Source organism: Drosophila sulfurigaster, chromosome 3 (genome assembly GCF_023558435.1).
Source record: "Drosophila sulfurigaster albostrigata strain 15112-1811.04 chromosome 3, ASM2355843v2, whole genome shotgun sequence".
NCBI lineage: Eukaryota > Metazoa > Arthropoda > Insecta > Diptera > Drosophilidae > Drosophila > Drosophila sulfurigaster.
In genome coordinates, this window is record NC_084883.1 from 11,040,437 (window position 1) to 11,060,409 (window position 19,973).

Here is a 19,973-nt window from a genome sequence, read left to right on the forward strand (position 1 = left end):
AGATGCAACTATCGCTACAGTGATGTTCACGAAACAAAATAGAAATATCGAGGCAACCAAATGTTAAGAAACTTGCAGTTAATAAATAAACAAATTAAAATTAAAATTGGCAATTGGCTCTTGCTTATCATGCGTTTCTTTATACACTAGTAGGAAAGAGATAATAATTGGCAAAAATCTAAAAATAAGCTGTACATTTTTTACGGTGCGTTATTAAATGTTTTCTATATTTTTCTTTATGATTAATTTAAGATTAAGATTATGATTAATTTAAGATAATTATGTTGAAGCTTAAATTCAAAACAATATTTTCAAGACAACCATACGTAATCTGAACATGTTAAAAAAAAAAAATAACGTCAATAATTATACTAATCATATCAAAATTAATTCGAGTTTGACTTTTTGTCATAATTCATTGTTTTAGTGTTAAATTTGAATGCAAATTTCATTTTAAACCAAATTTTGAAAAATAAATATACAATTTTTGTGTATAAAAATCACAGCTTGCAAAATAACTGTTAACCGTTTACGTTTTTTACGCTCTTGCGATAGCAATGTGGGATTAAAATTATTATATGCAAAATGAATTCGTAAATAATAAAATGAATTTTATGATTATAAATAAACTGCAAAGAATTTAATTCATGCCTAATTGCTTTTAAAATTGTAATGTACAATTATATATTTTTTTATGTAATATTTGATAGATATATTATTATCGACGTCAATAATTGGATTGCTATGATTTTGTCAGAGTATACGCGAAATATGTTTCATTTCCATTGTAGCAAATTAGAAACAAATACTTTCTGCAATTCCAGAGAAAAATAATTGAGTAAGTAGTATTTTTTGGATTTGAGAAAAAAGTATATTTTCAAATAAAAGCTGCGGTCACACATTGTCTCTTAGTATAATATAGAGATATAATTTATGCCATACGAACGTATTTTTGGCATCTATTATTAATCGTGGCGTTCGATTAGTAAACAAATATGGATTTCATTGACGACTTCATTGAGGAATACAAAAGCAACCCATGCTTGTGGAAAGCCGATTCAGTTGATTTTCGAAATCGAACCAGACGTCAAGAAGCGTATATGAGGCTGATTGCAGTAGCAACTAAACATGGAGAACTGTACAATGTTGAAAGAACTAAGCAAAAGATTAACAATCTAAGGTGTGCATTTCGTCATCAGCTGCGCAAGTATAATGAAGTGAAGAAAAAAGGTGAAAAGTATGAACCGTACTGCCCGAAGCGGCGATACTTTGAATCTCTCATGTTTCTGAAGGACGAAGAAATCCCAGAGAAAAAATCAAAGCAGACTGATAATAATCTACCTTTACAACAGCAAAGTACAGATAACAATGCCATGGTGCAGCAAGAAACATACGAAGAGTTTTCCGACGCCGAAAGCTTGCCGAAACAGCAGATGAAAAACAACGATACCCATACGCATAATAGCAAATTATCGCCAAGCACAAGCGCCAACGAATTCTGTGCCAATTTATTTGAGGAAGTCGAGGTGGATCCAATTATCAGTATTCAAACAGTTAATTCGAACAACAATCAGACCAATCAATCGGCAACAATAAAGGAGGTGGACATTATATTACCGGCAGACAACAGCAGCAGCAGCATTATATGCGACCGAAGAAAATCAGTAAATACCTCAACAAATAATGCTGCAAATGAAAAGTTAAATTTAGTAGAGCAGCAAAATACAGTTGATGTGAATCGTGAAAAGCAGCTTTCAACCACCCGTCAAAAATATATAAAAAGCAATAGGAAACGCTCATTATCGGGATCTTCGCAACTGTCTGACACGGATGCTCCAATGGGAAAATGCAGAGCCGCCGGCATTTCTAATATTGACTTTGAGCGGTTGTTTCAATTGGCATTTAAAAATGCCGATAATCAATTGGATGATCACTTCACAAATTTTGGCAAAATCATTGCGCATAAATTGCGATCGATGGACAATGCGCAAGCGATCTATGCGGAGAAAATCATTGCCGATGTTCTTTACCAGGGCCAGATGAAGATGTTATCAACATTAAGCATAACTCAGTTCTTAAGCGTAGATAATACAACAGTCTATGTAGAAAGTCATCCAAAATGATGATTCTTAAACGTAATGATATAATTAATAATTAACTGAAATTATATACAAAATGTGCGATTTGACTACTTAAGTTTGCGCAATGCGTTGGACTTTCCTTTTTTATTTTTTAAATATTCACGAGTTGGGTTTTTTGGATAGGATAATCTGCTAACTTATAATCTATCCCCGTAATGCTCATAAACTCTGTTGATGTTTTCATTCCATCTTATTATCTGACTTCTAATCGGAGTAACTAGAGTAGTAGTGTTGGTATCTGCTTTGCCATTTAAATTCGTCTAGAAGGATGATTACAACCCTATTGTGAATATAAGATTAATTTTTCTATGGATTTTTCTGAATAAATTTCAGTATAAATTTAAACATAATTTGTGGTAGGTAGTTTAGTGTGCATACATTTTTCAATGATTTTATTTATTTAATTTAGCCGGTTGTGTTTTTTTTCTTTAACAAAATATTGACATTGTGAACGTCGTTGCAATATTTAGTACTTTTTCTTTTCATTTAAAACGGTCACATTATCGCACTTTCTGTAAACATTGAATTGAACACAATACATACATAAACATATTAAAACAATATTAAAATGAGCGGAGCTCATCGAGAAGCTGTTCAGAAACAAATTCATCAGGATTGGGCAAACCGAGAATATATTGAAGTCATCACAGCAAGCATAAAACGAATTACAGACTTTTTAAATTCATTTGGTAAGTGCAATTTCTGTCTACACCTAGTCATATATGTACATATGAATGTATATGTACATAACAATGTGTATACATTTATATATTTACATTTAACACATTTATGAACATTCATATATCTAGATGCATGCCGCATATCTGACATCTTTTAGTGGTCTTCAAAGTACCGGTGTCTTATAGTACAACATTGAAACTGTGTACATCATTTGTCATATGTAATTTTGGTGACGCCCAAACTAATCTGTCATTGTGTTTGGGAGCAAGGCTAGTGTACTTTGTTGAGCAAGCAAATATTTACCATTTTAATTTCCTAATTATTTGCCAAAAACATACATTTAAAAGAAAATATTCATTTTATTTTGTAATTCGTTGTATTGTGAATTCCATAAAATTGTTATTCTTACGTTAAAAATGATTTATTAATTTTTTTTCAGATATGTCCTGCCGATCACGATTAGCGGTGCTTAATGAGAAGCTTACAACTTTGGAACGGCGTATAGATTATTTGGAAGCTTGTGTAACTCAAGGAGAAACGTTGACGTAAACTTTTGATATGTAGAATTATGAATATTATATATTGCTACTTTTCTTATTAAAAAGACACAAAACATACAAAAACTGAATTATTATTGGGGGAAGTGTTTATTTACGAATTTTGTAATAGTGGTAGTGAAGCAAGTTTCTAGTTTCAATATGTATTTAAAAATTACAAGCACAAATTAAAATTAGATTAAATTAAAAAATTGAATAGAAAACAAATAAAATCACCACATATCTTTCGAAACTATCGATAGGCGTTGCTCCGATAATAACGCTAAAATATCTATGAAAAGTACTTCGCAATTATTGCCCATCTCTAGCTGTTGTCACAAACAAAACCCTCTTTCCGGTCTGGTTCTCGACTAAGGCGGGTGAAATGGTAAGAAAAATCGTTAATGTTTTCGTCAATCTCTAATTATTATTTCTATATAAACATGAAATAATATCGAATATATTTTTATTTTCTAGGCGGCACACAAATCGTTCCGTATTAAGCAAAAGCTTGCTAAAAAGTTAAAGCAGAACAGATCAGTTCCACAATGGGTTCGCTTGCGCACAGGCAATACCATTAGGTAAGTTGGGTGTTCTGTGTGGTTAATGATTATAAAATATTAATATATTGGTGTTGTTTTGCAATTGCAATTGTTGGCTGAAGTTTTAAAAGCCTTCCAGAAGTGTTTTCTTTCTGTAAAGTCGAGTTCGTGCAAGTGTCACTAGAGTACATAGAAATGTTTTCCGTTTTACGCGGGCCGACATCATGATTGTACGAAATGTTTTGTCCGGTATTTAATCGCAAGTTAAGGTGATGCCTCCTTCCAGTCTGGCATATATTGCAATTACAATTTTAATGGCACAAGTGACACAAAGCTCAAGTTGGCCTAGAGGATTGACCTAAGTCTACTTTAACGTCAGCTAAAAATATCACAACTACAGCAGTAGGCTGGCTGGCAACCCAAATACAGGCGAATGTGTAACCACTATCCATCTTCGGGAAGCAAGCTCCAGTTGTCTAAATCATGAGCCAGTCATGTGTTAACCAGAGTCACTTTTCAAGGCATTCGTTGCCATGAACAATATATTGGCAACCTTAAGACATCTGCAGATGAAATTCAATCAATGTTTGAGCAAGAGGCACCTCTGCCTGCTTTAACAATTCTAGATTTAATCGTGGTTGCAACTTGTGAAAACTGTAATTCAGAATATGATATTGTAATAGTTATTGTTGTAGTGTCTCAAAAGTTAAAACTGTTGATCACGTATGTCTAGCAAACTCATTCCAAACTTCCAAAGAGAACTATTATTGTTTTCATAGGCGTATTGGAAATTGTAAATCTGTTTTACGGCATCTCGTAGTAGGTCCTCGCTCAAATGTTTCCTTTCAATATGCACTATTTATTGTCCACAATAATTTAAAATGTTTGTTTTTTCGTTTATAGGTACAACGCTAAGCGCCGTCACTGGAGACGTACCAAGTTGAAGCTGTAAGCTTGTGGACACAGTCTTTACATTACAGTTGTTTTGACTTCCAAATATAACTGAGAATATGAAATAAAAATGCTTTTCTGAAAACAGAGTTTAAATTTTGTTTTATTCGAGTCGTATTGGATTTACAGTTTCAGAGATCAAATTGACAACGTAACGGTCTTGTTTGTTTTTATATAAAGCTTGCGAAATGTTTGAAGAATTGATAGCATCGCATGATTAGTTTGAATCTGTCGCGAAGTATTTTAAAAATGTTTTTGAATTAAATTATATTTACTATAAAATTGAACTTCATGTCAACCACCCTTTATGACGGTCGGAAGGTTCGCATGCGTGACAGTATTACTACTCAATAGGTGTAAATTAGTCAAAATTATTTATATCAAACATGGCCCCCAATTGTAGTATTATACACAATTCAGCAGTGTGGCCCTCCATGATATTGTATTTTTTGCGATATCAAAAAGTATTTTTTGACTAATGGCAAACAAGCAATATATCGACGGCCATTTAGAGCGCGGACACTGCCAACTTGGTTTAAGGAATTTTTAATGGTATTCATAAATTTTTGGATCATTTTATTTTAGGATGAAGCGGTTTAAGACAGGATAAATTTGTCCGGAATTATAACAAATTAACATCATGTATCTATGTTTCACATCATGTATCTATGTTTCACATCATATGACAAAATATATTGAAAACAGTTTAAATGGGGTTTCTGTGAACTAAAGAAATCCCAGGAAACCAATTCTTATAAGTATCAACAATGGTCCCCAAATAATAGAAACATTTGGCAACAAAATTATACGTGTATATTATAGAATCAGTTCAGTATAAACGTCTTTTTATCGACGTTGGCATCGGAATTTAATATTATGACATTATATCAACTTATTTATGTGTGTACGCTCATATGTACAATGTACATTTAATTTTACTTACCTATGTACATACATACATATAACCTTCAAAAGTACGTTAAGTTAACGCCGAATATAGGAAAATTTTATACGTTAGCAATGCTAACTTAGCATCATGAAATTAAAAAATACTAGATAATATAAAAAAACACTTGTTAATGCATTTAAAAGGAGAACCAAATTACTTACCCACAATATAAATATTAAATGGTTGGAATGGTTTTAAAAATAACTTCTAAATTTGCTTCGATTTGATCAAACAGAGACAAAATCCTTTAAAAGTTAAGTCTTTTTACGCCCATTTTTCGTAAATTTTCCATACCCTATACAGAACAAATATAAGACGGTATATTTTGGTATATTCCAAGACGTAAAGAATAGCCGAATTGCGGTCACGCTGATTATCAATGAATGTAAGGTTATTATTTGTTGTAGCAGCTGGAGGAGATGTGAAGAGTTTGTTTTTGTTTTAAAATTGTTAGCCCTTTTTATAATTTTCTGTTGCTATTTATGAAATATGGTATATTGTATTTGCAGATAACTGATTGGTTCCTAAACTGTGAATCGAGTGAAAGTGTTTTTTTGCAGTGCCATTGCCACTGATTGTGATTTATTGATTTTAGACAAAAAGTTTTGAACATCGTCTATCAATCTTACATACATATATATATATCAAATTATATATGAGGAACCAACGGTAAAAATGCACGCTCAAGGACAGGGTCAACAGACGCAGCAGCACTCCTCGACACATTCCCTACTGCAGCAGCCACAAAATCATTTATCTAACAACAATGCAGTTGGAAAATCAAATGAAAATCCATCGCTGTCCTCTGTCGGTAAGCGGATTGATTACAAGTTTATATACACATGTACTTAGGTATATATCATAATGTGTGTTGTGTGTGAATGTGCACGCATTTATATGTATGTGAACATCAATTCTTATTTACATACATATATATGTATAATAATGCATACGCAAAAAACTATGGAAAATTCCATCAACTTATGTATGTGTACTTAAGTTTGTGTGTGAGAATATACAGTAAGTTAGAAAAGTATGTTGACCTTGTGACAAAAACCTTTATGTTTAATGAAATTTACAAAAGTTAAACCAAAATATGTACATATGTAATTTTTAGGGTTGTCATTATTGTTTCACAATCAATTATGCGCCTGATAACTCTATGAGATAGTGCAAATGATTCACATCTTTGACGTTAATCAAATGTCAATTTAGTATCACTTCTACTACTGTGAAAAAGGGCCATTTACTAACTACCACACTGATAACTAATTTATTATTTGATTCAACCGGAAAACAAGAACATGCAATAAAATAGTGTCCCAAACCAGGCCGCTTAAAAAAATACTTTCCACAGCACACTTCGAATGTTTGTTTTTTTTTTGTTTTAATCTAAGATTGATATGAAAAATAGTTTTAACGTAAATTTAGTCAGCAAAATAGGGTACTATAACTATAAATTTTGGAAAGCAAAGTTAGTTTTACAACCGTTTCAACTTTACAACAGTTTTCTTATTTTATTATACAATACTAAAGAACACTATAATCACAATAATTAAAAACTAAATTTTTTTCTGTTTGAAGGACTGCTGGAGTTGGCGCATCGTGAATATCAAGCTGTAGATTATGAGAATGCAGAAAAGCATTGTATGCAGTTATGGCGACAAGACAGCACCAACACCGGAGTGCTATTACTCTTATCATCAATTCATTTTCAATGTAGACGACTCGATAAATCCGCTCAATTTTCGACTTTGGCAATAAAACAAAATCCACTACTCGCAGAAGCATATAGGTGAGTCATTTCGATCATAGATTTGAATAATGTATTTAACTAACCGAATTCTCGTTTCATTAGCAATCTAGGAAATGTGTATAAGGAGCGAGGACAGCTGCAAGAAGCATTAGATAACTATCGTCGAGCTGTGCGCTTAAAGCCTGACTTCATCGATGGATATATTAATTTGGCAGCTGCTTTGGTTGCCGCTCGCGATATGGAGTCGGCAGTGCAAGCTTATATAACAGCATTGCAATATAATCCCGTAAGTACATCAAGAGATTATTTGTAACAAAATTTCAAATCGATAGTCGAGCGAAATGTTGTGTTAGTCTGGGTTATTTTTAGAAGTTTTTTAAAGAGGCCTAAGCAACTTCGAAAACTCTGTAAATGATTATAAACACTCAATACATACAATCTTTGTTGCAGGACTTGTACTGTGTGCGCAGCGACTTGGGAAACCTGCTTAAAGCTCTAGGACGCTTAGAGGAAGCGAAGGTGTGTACTAGTTAATTTCATAGTTAAAGCGGCAAGAGTACAAGTCATTAAACTATTATTATTTTTGTAGGCCTGTTACCTGAAGGCAATTGAAACCTGCCCAGGGTTTGCCGTCGCATGGAGCAATTTGGGCTGTGTGTTTAATGCGCAAGGCGAAATCTGGCTAGCTATTCATCATTTCGAAAAAGCTGTAACTCTCGATCCCAATTTCTTAGACGCATATATTAACTTAGGAAATGTGCTTAAAGAGGCCAGAATTTTTGACAGGTTAGTACATTTTGCTGTTTAAAAAAAAAAAAACAGTTGAACTGAAAGTTTTATGATTATTTTCTTTGGCCTTTATTCATAGTTGGCTTAAGATGTTTTCTTTTTTCTCGATACCAACTATATTACCCTGCTTTCTTTTAACCCATTACGAACAGTTAGGAAGACTTTAAAAAAATCACAAATTTTATTAACTTATGCTTATGTCTCACTTCCAGTATCTATCTAAATCTAAGTGATTGTAGATGCTAGAGGCTATTATATTTTTTGGGTCAAATAATAAATAAATTAAGAATTTAGACATACATACCTTGTGCGCTTAAGATCAAGAGCGTTTCTTAATTATGGTGTGTTGGTTTAGAATAATCAAAACAAATATTTAAGAAACAATTGGAAGGTCCAAATATTCATTTATCTGAAGAAAGAGATTCTGCCTCCTCTTTTTTGGCACCTTGTCCAAATCAATTATTAGGAGACCCAACCTGATAAATTGAATTTTCTTTAGCAGCTCAGCGTGATATGAAATTTTAGATAATAATTATAAGTTAGTTAATATAAAAGAAAACTTATTTCACAAACTGTTTATCATGGAAGTCGACGAGATATGCCTTGTGTTGCCTTGTGGCGCTTGCGACGCTTTCAAATTTTGGCAAAGATATGTGAGAGGCCAAATGGGAATGTGCTTGATGTGCAGGGTGCCTCGTATTGTTTATAAATTTCTTGTTTGTTTTATTCGACTAAAGATGGCATTGAAAATTGGAAAAAATATTCATCTTTGACAAACTTATTTCAGAGAATACATTGCTGTCATTGTATTTACTTATTTTTTTTTTACTATTTACTTATTTACATAATCCATCCGTATTATAATTAATACTATAGATTCTTGAGCACGCTTCGTACTTTCCTCTAGGAATTCTAAAAATATCTATCTTTGTTGGAACACCTTATATTATTGTTTCATATATTTACATAGATATATACTTCTATTGAGAATTTCCTTCACAAAAATTGTTGACCTCCAATGTAAAAGTTAATTGTGGTGTGCACACATACAAAAATATGCTCAGTAGTGGATGCGATCTTTATTTTGTGATGTGCGTCATCTAATATTCGATACAAACATAATTAGAATTTTGCATAGTAAACATACACACATATAGTTTGAGCAAACATTTTCACGGTGAAGACATATGTATGTATACCCTGGGAAATGTTAGCAATAAAAAATCAGTTTATGTTGTTACCTTATTGATATACTTATGAAATAGTTAAACAAATTATAATAAAAAGTCTACAAAGATTGAAGCTGAAAAATTATTTTACTTATATGTACATATATATAAAAGACGATATTTTTGAAACAAACATGACTTTGATGTGTTTTGGCTACTTCAAAAATATATACGACATTCTTCTGACACTTAATTTGTTATTTACGTTTACAGGGTGTAGAAATTATCTTCAACGTAATTTTGTATAATTCAAATAATGGCATATGGTTTTCTTTTTTTTTTTTTTGGTGGGTGGTTTACCGAAGTCTTTATTTTGTTGTTGCGTTTAAAAGTCCAAGAAATTCGAAAGGCCTTATAATTTTAGAATCTGCTTAAATATTAACTGACTACAAATGCGTTCGCACATTTGATGATTCCGAGTGTGTTCCTGAATGGAAAAGTTTTGCGATGTATTTGAATATTACAGTGCCAATATAGCATATATATATTTCTATCATCATGGATTGCCAATGCGTAGTTGTTTATACAATTGTTCCCATTAGACTAAATCAACATTTTAACAAAAGTACAAATGGAAATCAAAATCCTTTACGTTATTTCAATTTCCTACGATTATGCTGGAAACGGTAAAGTATTTTATAAGATGTTTGTTCAAATAACTAACTTTGTTTTATTAAGTATTCATATATTACCTAATTTTAGTGTTAGTAAAATATTTATGTCCTCGCTTGCTAGAGTATTTAATCGTCCGATTTAATTGTTAAACCAATTTGTTTTTATTTTTGTATTATTTTTGTTCTATGCAAGTGGCTATAAATAGATTGCAGAAAGATAAGTTCAAGTTTATGTTTGATGTATATTTTATCAGGCTACATTGCCGCAACTTCCTTCAAGATAAGATATTTTTACTGGTTGCACTTGCAGGTTTTGTTTTCAAAATATATATATAAACTAGAGGATGGGGAGAATAACAATTTACAATTTTACTTGCATCCCTCTCGATTTTCAGGTTTGAAACTGCGTTTTTTCGTAAAAGCTTTGCATTAGCTTTTCCCTCTCATTGACATTAAATACTCGTCTTAAATGAAGAAACATTTTTCAATTCTAGGGCTGTGGCTGCATATTTGCGAGCTCTAAATCTATCGCCCAACAATGCTGTGGTTCATGGCAACCTGGCTTGCGTCTATTATGAGCAAGGCCTTATTGATTTGGCCATCGACACATACCGGCGAGCAATTGAACTGCAACCCAACTTTCCCGATGCTTATTGCAATCTGGCAAATGCGCTCAAAGAGAAAGGGCAGGTAAGAACAATATAATAAAAACATCTACCACAATAATTTCACGGTCTCCATGCATGCTCTATTTATTAGGTCAAGGAAGCGGAAGATTGCTATAATACAGCTCTGCGACTTTGTGCCAACCATGCCGACTCACTTAACAATTTGGCAAACATTAAGCGTGAACAAGGATTCATTGAGGATGCCACGCGTCTTTATTTAAAAGCTCTTGAAGTGTTTCCGGATTTTGCTGCGGCACACTCGAATCTGGCATCGGTGTTGCAACAACAAGGCAAACTGAAGGAGGCCCTCATGCATTACAAGGAAGCAATTCGCATTCAGCCCACTTTCGCCGACGCCTATTCCAATATGGGCAACACTTTAAAGGAATTGCAGGATGTCAGTGGTGCACTGCAATGTTATACGAGAGCTATTCAAATTAATCCGGCCTTTGCCGACGCACACAGCAATTTGGCCAGCATTCATAAGGATTCGGGAAATATTCCCGAAGCCATACAATCTTATCGTACAGCACTCAAACTTAAACCAGACTTTCCCGATGCATATTGTAATCTGGCGCATTGTTTGCAAATTGTGTGCGACTGGACGGATTATGATGTTCGTATGAAGAAACTAGTGAGCATTGTAGCAGAGCAATTGGACAAAAATCGGTTGCCCTCGGTACATCCGCATCACTCAATGTTATATCCATTGACGCATGAATTCCGGCGCGCGATTGCCGCAAGACACGCAAATCTCTGCTTGGAAAAGGTGCATGTGCTGCACAAGCAACCATATATTTTTGCTCGCGAATTGCCAAGTGACGGTCGCATCAAGATTGGCTATTTAAGCTCTGATTTTGGTAATCACCCTACCTCACATTTGATGCAATCGGTGCCAGGTTTGCATGATCGCTCCAAAGTTGAGATCTTCTGCTACGCCCTCAGTCCTGATGATGGTACAACGTTCCGGCATAAGATTAGCCGTGAAGCTGAACATTTTGTTGATCTTTCCGTCATGCCCTGCAATGGGAAAGCAGCTGATCAGATCTACAATGACGGCATCCACATTTTAGTGAACATGAATGGTTACACCAAGGGCGCACGAAATGAAATATTCGCATTGAGACCGGCCCCCATTCAAGTGATGTGGCTTGGCTATCCAGGCACAAGTGGTGCCAGTTTTATGGATTATATTATCACCGATGCTGTAACCAGTCCCATGGAATTGGCCAATCAGTACAGCGAGAAGCTTTCGTATATGCCTTACACGTACTTCATTGGTGATCACAAGCAAATGTTTCCGCATCTTAAAGAGCGTATCATTGTTTGCGACAAGCAGCAATCTTCCGTTGTCGATAATGTTGCCGTCATCAATGCCACGGACCTCTCACCTTTGGTAGAAAACACTGAAGTAAAGGAGATCAAAGAAGTCGTTGCAAATGCAAATAAACCGGTCGAAATTACACTTAAAGTGGCGGAGTTGCCAAGCACTACACAGATTGTGTCAATGATAGCTTCTGGTCAAGTGCAAACATCATTGAATGGTGTCGTCGTGCAAAATGGTTTGGCTACGACTCAGACGAACAATAAGGCAGCAACGGGAGAGGAGGTTCCACAAAATATTGTTATTACCACACGTCGTCAATATATGCTACCCGATGACGCTATAGTTTATTGTAACTTTAATCAACTTTATAAAATCGATCCCCAAACTCTGCAGTCCTGGGTGGTTATCTTAAAAAATGTACCGAAATCTGTGTTGTGGCTGCTTCGGTTTCCAGCGGTTGGCGAGCAAAATATTAAAAAGTCTGTCAGCGATTTGGGTAAGATTAGCTTTAAAGTAAATATGAAATCCTATTCGAAATCTAATAAATGTTTTATTTTTAGGTATTTCTTCTGATCGAATTATATTCTCAAATGTGGCCGCCAAAGAAGAACACGTTCGCCGTGGTCAATTAGCTGATATTTGCTTAGATACTCCTCTGTGCAATGGCCATACAACATCAATGGACGTTCTATGGACGGGAACCCCAGTTGTTACCTTACCCGGCGAGACATTAGCTTCCAGGTATATACTTCTTCATCCTAAATTGATTATACATATAATGTTCCTTCATATTACAGAGTTGCTGCATCTCAATTAGCTACGCTTGGTTGTCCAGAATTAATAGCGCGCAGCCGAGATGAATATCAAGACATCGCAATTCGCTTAGGAACGGATAGAGAATATTTAAAAGCTTTGCGAGCTAAAGTATGGAAAGCACGAGTCGACAGTCCACTGTTCGACTGTTCACAATATGCCAAAGGCTTAGAAAATCTGTTTTCGCGCATGTGGAAACGATTTCAAAGGAATGAACTACCCGATCACATTGCAGCAGAATAAAGTTTATAAACTTTGGAAGTGGAGCAAGCAGACTGGGAGAGTTGGAGAACTACGACTGGGGATGGGGAGGAGAGCGTATGCCTATTTAGTTTGAATTTCTGTGACATATATATATATGTATGTTTCATGTATACCTACAAAAAATATTTCTGTATAAGAAACAATTAAAGTGTAACTATTTACACGTATTCTTATTTTTGATCAATTTAACATGCTCTCATAAACATTTTGACCTTTTAAAATAAGACGTTACCTTGTATTAGAAACAAACAAAAAATAAATCGCTTAATATTGAACACAGCATCATCACACCCTTCATATAAAATCAATAAGCTTTGTTTTTTCTGTTTGATTTTTAATTTCCATTGTGAAAACTGGATTTTATTGTTGAGTTAAAAAAATATCTCATGATAATGATACTATTATAAAGTTGCAGAACACCAGCGTTGGAGCTAAAGTGAACCGCAAATGCTGAGCGGATTGGGATCGCCTTAAATTTAGCAACATATTTATTTTATTTTGTTTTTCTCAATTCAAAAATAAGGTAAAGTTGATATAGTCAAATATGTACTAGATAAAGCAATTTGTACTTTAGTGTAATAACAGTTATTATTGGATGAGCAACCAAAAGACGAAAGTTTGAATGGTTTTATTTAACCGTTGCGATATTTTAGAAATACCTGCCTCAAAAAACCAATGAAGTGCCATACTATCGATAACATAAATATTAATAGAGAAGATTATGTAATAGCTAAAAATTGGCGCAACTATTTTTGAATTAGGTTTATACTTAAACAGGCAACAACCTTATATTCCTGCTTTAATAATAATATAAAGTTAACCGTAGAATTTAATCAATTATTAATATTCATATTTTAATATTATTAATTTTCTTTAACAAAATATATACTATATTTACTAATTTATATATCTTTCCATATATATTATTAGTATTTTTTGTTCTTATTTTTCCACATTGGGCCTCTGGCAAGGTTTTCCATCTGATTCAGTGAAAATAATCGGCGTAAAGCTGAATCAAATGGAGATTGTCAAATAAAGAAAATGATTATTAGCAACTTACAAACACTCTTGTTTGAGCAATGATATACAAAATTGTAAATGTACAAGGCGACAATAAATATAAATAGTAGTTCAATTTAACGAAATACACACTTAATTTATTAAATATATAACAATATATCAACCATTGTGAAAATGTGTTTCATTCCACTGTTCCAAATAGCGGATATTCTCCATCTTTTTACCGGAAATCACTCACAATTTGACAACCGTGTTGATGTCTCTTTCTCCTTTTGGCATTTTAGCTGAAGGTACGTCGTCGAATTTTGCTTATAAAAAATCTTTAAATTAATAAATAATCTTTATGTTTCAGCGGTTCAAACCACCAGTATAAAAAGATGCCTCCTAAATTCGATCCCACGGAAGTAAAATTAGGTAGGTTTCTGTTTGAATTGTTTACATATTAAGTTTGCAAATATAGCGGCAAAATTTAAGTTTTTGTTTTTTTGAATGATTTTAGTTTACTTGCGCTGCGTTGGTGGCGAGGTTGGAGCTACTTCGTCTCTGGCTCCCAAAATCGGTCCTCTCGGTCTGGTGAGTATTTTCATTTTATCTCTATTTTTGCCCGATGCTAACACTTGTTTCAGTCTCCCAAAAAAGTTGGTGATGATATTGCAAAGGCCACCTCGGACTGGAAGGGTTTGAAGATTACCGTCTGCCTGACCATCCAAAACAGGCAGGCTACCATTTCTGTGGTACCATCAGCTGCCTCGTTGATTATTAAGGCATTGAAGGAACCTCCACGTGATAGGAAGAAGCAAAAGAACAGTAAGTAAAGAATCTTGGTGAAAATGGATAAAAGCGTCAAAACTATTGTTGTGTTTAGTTGTCCCGGTCGAATGCCAGTTCCAAAATGCGTGTCAGTTGAATAATGTTTTTAAAATCATGTTCAGTAGACATGTAACAATTTACTGAGTTAAAAGCTAAAAGCAGATTCATGGATATTGCTTTTTAAATGTGGTGGTGCGATGCATTTAATTAATAGAGAAGATAAAACAAAGTCAAGTCTCCAAGTAGGTTTGATCCACGCCACGCACGTGCAACCAAATGTAAATAAAGTTAGACAAAGGTATTTTAAGGTGTACGGGAACTGATAAGGTTTCAGTTTAACTAAACTGATTAGGTGCATGTTAGAGATATAGCATTTGCTTAAGCCACGCTCTTTAAAATATTCACTAATCAATTTTTCTACCACCTATTTCAGTCAAGCACAGTGGAAACATTTCCTTTGATGATATATTGGCTATCGCTCGTACAATGAGACCTAGGTCGATGGCGCGTGAGCTGAAGGGAACCTGCAAGGAAGTCCTTGGCACTGCCCAAAGTGTTGGTTGCACTGTTGACGGAAAGCACCCTCATGATGTTATTGACGACCTCAATAATGGAGCTATTGAAGTCCCAGCAGAATAAATATTAATTTCTTTGAACACTTAATAAATCTGCTATTTTACAATCCGTGATGTGAAATATTCAATAGAAGACATGTTCAATTAGTATCTGTGCATCTTTTTCAGAATCTGGAATATAACATTAAATTCTATCGATGAGAAATAGCTTTATGGAATTTAGTTCATGATATCTATCAATGCCGGAGCGCTAAAAGAAAATATCGGGTACTTTTCGACGGACAAATCATGTGTTATCGATAATACCAGATATTTAGTGGATTGATTCAAAGCACAAATTCCTTAAAGTTGAAATATTTCAGATCATTTAATTTTTATATTTGAACTCATGGCAGCTACTAGAATTTGAGGTAATTTTCATATGTTGGAATATTTTAACAATCATACAAAATAAATTTAAAGATTGTTTTACCATATTTTAATTTTATAGATCTACAGAATTGTCAAATAGAAGAAACTAACGTAGGAAAAAAATAAATGTTAAAAAATAGTCTATTATTTTTGACCGATATTAACCGATGAATGCCAGGCGCAATTATTTATAATTGTGATATTTAAAATAGCATTTTTGAAATAAAGATCTTTTAAATTTAGAAATAATTTCGAATAGTGAAATTCTTTTAATTACGCGACGAAGTCACAATTTATGAGAAATTGCGAAATGTAATAGTTTTCCATATCGTATTTCTTTCATTAATGTTTGTAATCCTGAATTTAATAGTTATTGTTTATAGTGATTGAAAATACAATACGTACATAATAGGATTATAGTAGTACGTATAAATTTCTTGCTTGGCTTACGAATCGTTCTACTGATCTGAGTGAAATTGATCGATATTAATCGGTTGTAATTCTTTAGCAATTACATAACCCACATAGAAGTTGCAATGTATTTTAGTAGTTCCCCATTTAACTAATAATTTTATATTATTTTTGGGTATAGTTCCCAATAGAACCGTTTTTATTGAATAATCTAGAAACATGTGTTAACGACACAAAGCCACTTTTGTCTTTATTTTTATAGTTATTTTATCGTTACATTTTGATGTTCAAAGACAGTTCAGTGACACGGACTGATTACTTAAGTATTACTCATCTCTAGTGTCCGTTTTCACTGAATGCCAGTGTCTATTCATATGAGTATAATGACTGTCTGCCAGAAAAATAAAAACTAAATAATCTTGTCATTACGTGCAATTGCATTCATCGTATTTTGTTGTTCATTAACATTCATCTATTTGAATTATCCACAATGCAAATGTATATGAATCGTTTTTCTCTTTAAGTGAAGCATTAAATATATAATTTTAAGTTGTGAAACAATCCGTTGTACATTATAAAAGATTGTGTTTTAAACATGCGAGAGTTTAAAGTTGTTGTGCTCGGATCTGGCGGAGTTGGTAAATCGGCCCTAACTGTTCAATTCGTGTCGGGATGTTTTATTGAAAAATATGATCCCACAATTGAGGACTTCTATCGAAAGGAAATAGAGGTTTGTTACATACGCTTTTGCATACATACGTCCGTACATGTATATGTATAAGTAGATATGTACATTCAAGTGTATGCATGCATCACACATCTTGTAATCAGCATTTATACTTGTGTTTGTGCATATGTATGTATTAATAAGAACATTCATCTACCATTTTCGTATCTACATGCATAGATATATGTACATACATAAGTATAGATGAATGTACATACGTATGTATAATATACTGGTTTGTATGTCTGTATTTATGCTTATACATAAAATATCATATATTATTACATGCATATATTGCATTTAAATGTGTAATGCGTACATTAACATACTCATATTGCATGTAGGTGTATAATACTAAACATTGAGAATCAACATACAACGTACGTATGCGTGTGTGAGTCTGCATTCATGTGTATAAACTTGTATTCCTTTTGGGAAACAACAAGCTATGCATTCGCTGCATACAAACTAAGTTTGATAAATGCACTTTAAAGTCGTCGTTGGTAGAACGTTTATGTTCATTTTGTAATGTGTTTGTATGTAGAATAATAGCAGACACATTTGTGTGTGTATGTATGTATGTAGGATACATACATGTATTTGTATATATGCACATACATTCATATGTGTTTAAAAATACCCTGTTGTGTTGTGGTTGTGTTGCGTCGGTCGGTCTGGGTGGTGGCTATGTCTGACTGTATGGTTGTTGCCGACTCACCGACCACCGGTGGCTGCGACTGGACTGTCGCGTCGACGAGCATTTGTCAAGACAGCAACAAACTACACGTTTTATTCGCGTCAACTTTATTCGCGCATGACATAGGCGGGCGGGTCAGTGTATGGGTGGTGTATTTACTGCCAAAGATAGATAACGCCGGCAGCGACTGCCTAGAATGCTTACTATATTGGTGTGTGCTGTCCAGACAATAGTCCGGGTCAATCCTGCTGTTGTCCAACTGCAAAAACAGTTGGAAAAACATGTTGCCTGCCTGTTAATTGAATTAACTCTAGACAATGAAAAACTTGACATTTATTTCATACATTTTGATGTACTCTGTTTATTAAAAAAAAAAAAGAACACAAAGCAAACCAACCAAATGTTACGTTAATTTTAAGCTGTTTTCTGAGGCCTCTTGTAGTTTTACATAGTATGTTATGATGACTCAATGGTAGTCTCGAAAGTTAGCCTTCTCTTCTCTTCTCTTACTTCGACAAAGGCGTTGTCAATTTTAAATGAACCCATTTTGTCACCTTTATACAAATATTTTAATTATATTAATCGTGTAATGTCGCAAGAATACCTTACACTTTTTTGTATTTTTGTAGTTTGAGTATAAATACCTATAGTGTTTAATAAAGTAAATATATGTACTTTTACCTTAGGTGGATAGCTCTCCCTGCGTTTTGGAAATACTGGATACGGCAGGGACGGAGCAGTTTGCTTCTATGAGAGATCTCTACATTAAGAATGGACATGGATTTATTGTGATGTACTCGCTGACTAATCATCAAACATTTCAGGTAGGTCTATATTACAAAATATTCGCCTTTTTGAAATTCAATAATTTTTAAAATTAATTTATTCAATTTTTTAATGATTTTTAAAATTCTTTGTCACATTTCTGCATTTTCAGGATATTTCTAGTATGAAAAATGTGATTACTCGCGTTAAAGGAAGTCAGCCAGCTCCAATATTACTTGTAGCGAATAAATTCGATTTGGACTGCCAAAGAGAGGTGTCTACTGCTGAAGGTAATTTTCATCGTATTTTAATTTATCAAATACTTTAAGATAAGATGTCAAGGTTTTTATTAAGCTGGTCAAGAACAATTACTCTTTTCAAATTTTCGATTATAGAGAATAACAGATGTAGTAATCTAATTTAGGACATATTTGTTCAGATTCGTATCTTATTTTTGAAAAAGAAATAACAGATCTTCAAAAATAACCATTTAAACTTATTTGCTTAGTAATAATCGTATATTTGTCTATCCATTTCAGGAAATGCCTTGGCACAACTTTGGGAATGTCCATTTATTGAAGCATCAGCAAAAGATCGAATAAATGTCAATGAAGTCTTTGCCACGATTGTTCGAGAAATGAATTTAACACAAGAAAAACGACAAAAAAAGAAATACTGTTGTTGTACGCTTTTATAGAAATTTGTAAATATCTAAGATAATTATAGTTAAAAATAAAAATCACTTATATGTATGTCATAATGATAATGACCTGTTCAGCTTCACACTTCAGACTTATTGTCAACAGTTATACTACGTAAAGTATTTCCTCATATCGTCGCTTTCTTCCAGTGTTATTTTTCTGTGTGTATTGTGTCTGTAATAATTTTCTCGATGGAACTCGGCTACCTCATTTGGTACATTCGTAGAAAATCGGTACAGCTTGGGCATATAAATAAATCCTATTCGTTTTTTGTGATTTTGTCCAAAATATTGGAAATGAAAAAATGTTCATTGGCCAATCATGTGTGATTTCATTCTAAAACCTGATTTTTTACAGATGACTAATGCATTCCTGACTTTAAAGAGCTTTTGGACAAAAGCAAACAAGAAAATATCGGCAGCTTGAAAACAGTTTTCGTCTTCTCAGCATCAAACTAATATATAGATAATTTTCCACCCGGAAATTATGCCATTAATTGATCTTGGACGTCCAATTTATGGTTTCGTAACTAATTCGAAATGAAGTATGATCTTATTATAACTTGCAGGAAAAAATACGCGATTGTGATTATTATT

At 33.5% G+C, this 19,973-nt stretch overlaps 6 protein-coding genes across 7 annotated transcripts; all 6 read left to right on the top strand.

The window, feature by feature from the left end:
• The first annotated feature begins 902 nt into the window (after positions 1-902).
• Positions 903-2,196, top strand: LOC133844583 (uncharacterized). The gene has a single exon (XM_062278645.1). It carries the CDS (start codon positions 996-998, stop codon positions 2,121-2,123), a length of 1,128 nt encoding a protein of 375 aa, XP_062134629.1. The 5' UTR covers positions 903-995; the 3' UTR covers positions 2,124-2,196.
• Positions 2,197-2,635: 439 nt separating this feature from the next.
• LOC133844585 (probable protein BRICK1-B) lies at positions 2,636-3,445 on the top strand. The gene is made up of 2 exons (XM_062278647.1): positions 2,636-2,830; positions 3,262-3,445. The coding sequence occupies exons 1-2, from the start codon at positions 2,710-2,712 to the stop codon at positions 3,369-3,371; spliced, it is 231 nt and encodes a 76-aa protein (XP_062134631.1). The 5' UTR covers positions 2,636-2,709; the 3' UTR covers positions 3,372-3,445.
• Positions 3,446-3,596: 151 nt separating this feature from the next.
• Positions 3,597-4,940, top strand: LOC133844586 (large ribosomal subunit protein eL39). The gene is made up of 3 exons (XM_062278648.1): positions 3,597-3,746; positions 3,836-3,939; positions 4,804-4,940. The coding sequence occupies exons 1-3, from the start codon at positions 3,744-3,746 to the stop codon at positions 4,850-4,852; spliced, it is 156 nt and encodes a 51-aa protein (XP_062134632.1). The 5' UTR covers positions 3,597-3,743; the 3' UTR covers positions 4,853-4,940.
• Positions 4,941-6,193: 1,253 nt separating this feature from the next.
• LOC133844581 (UDP-N-acetylglucosamine--peptide N-acetylglucosaminyltransferase 110 kDa subunit) lies at positions 6,194-13,542 on the top strand. Of its 2 annotated transcripts, none has more exons than XM_062278644.1 (10): positions 6,194-6,228; positions 6,310-6,611; positions 7,385-7,595; positions 7,659-7,842; positions 8,007-8,075; positions 8,146-8,342; positions 10,683-10,878; positions 10,948-12,679; positions 12,744-12,924; positions 12,981-13,542. In XM_062278644.1, exons 2-10 carry the CDS (start codon positions 6,476-6,478, stop codon positions 13,237-13,239), a joined length of 3,165 nt encoding a protein of 1,054 aa, XP_062134628.1. In that variant the 5' UTR covers positions 6,194-6,228; positions 6,310-6,475; the 3' UTR covers positions 13,240-13,542. The 2 variants fall into 2 exon arrangements, with proteins under 2 accessions (XP_062134628.1, XP_062134627.1); XM_062278643.1 differs by having other exon boundaries at positions 6,199-6,249.
• A 956-nt stretch (positions 13,543-14,498) lies between these two features.
• Positions 14,499-15,774, top strand: LOC133844584 (large ribosomal subunit protein uL11). The gene is made up of 5 exons (XM_062278646.1): positions 14,499-14,570; positions 14,633-14,694; positions 14,780-14,853; positions 14,907-15,087; positions 15,524-15,774. Exons 2-5 carry the CDS (start codon positions 14,658-14,660, stop codon positions 15,727-15,729), a joined length of 498 nt encoding a protein of 165 aa, XP_062134630.1. The 5' UTR covers positions 14,499-14,570; positions 14,633-14,657; the 3' UTR covers positions 15,730-15,774.
• A 1,054-nt stretch (positions 15,775-16,828) lies between these two features.
• Positions 16,829-19,442, top strand: LOC133844592 (ras-related protein Rap-2c). Its single transcript, XM_062278663.1, has 4 exons — positions 16,829-17,217; positions 18,598-18,735; positions 18,849-18,966; positions 19,216-19,442. The coding sequence occupies exons 1-4, from the start codon at positions 17,083-17,085 to the stop codon at positions 19,371-19,373; spliced, it is 549 nt and encodes a 182-aa protein (XP_062134647.1). The 5' UTR covers positions 16,829-17,082; the 3' UTR covers positions 19,374-19,442.
• The last annotated feature ends 531 nt before the right edge of the window (positions 19,443-19,973 follow it).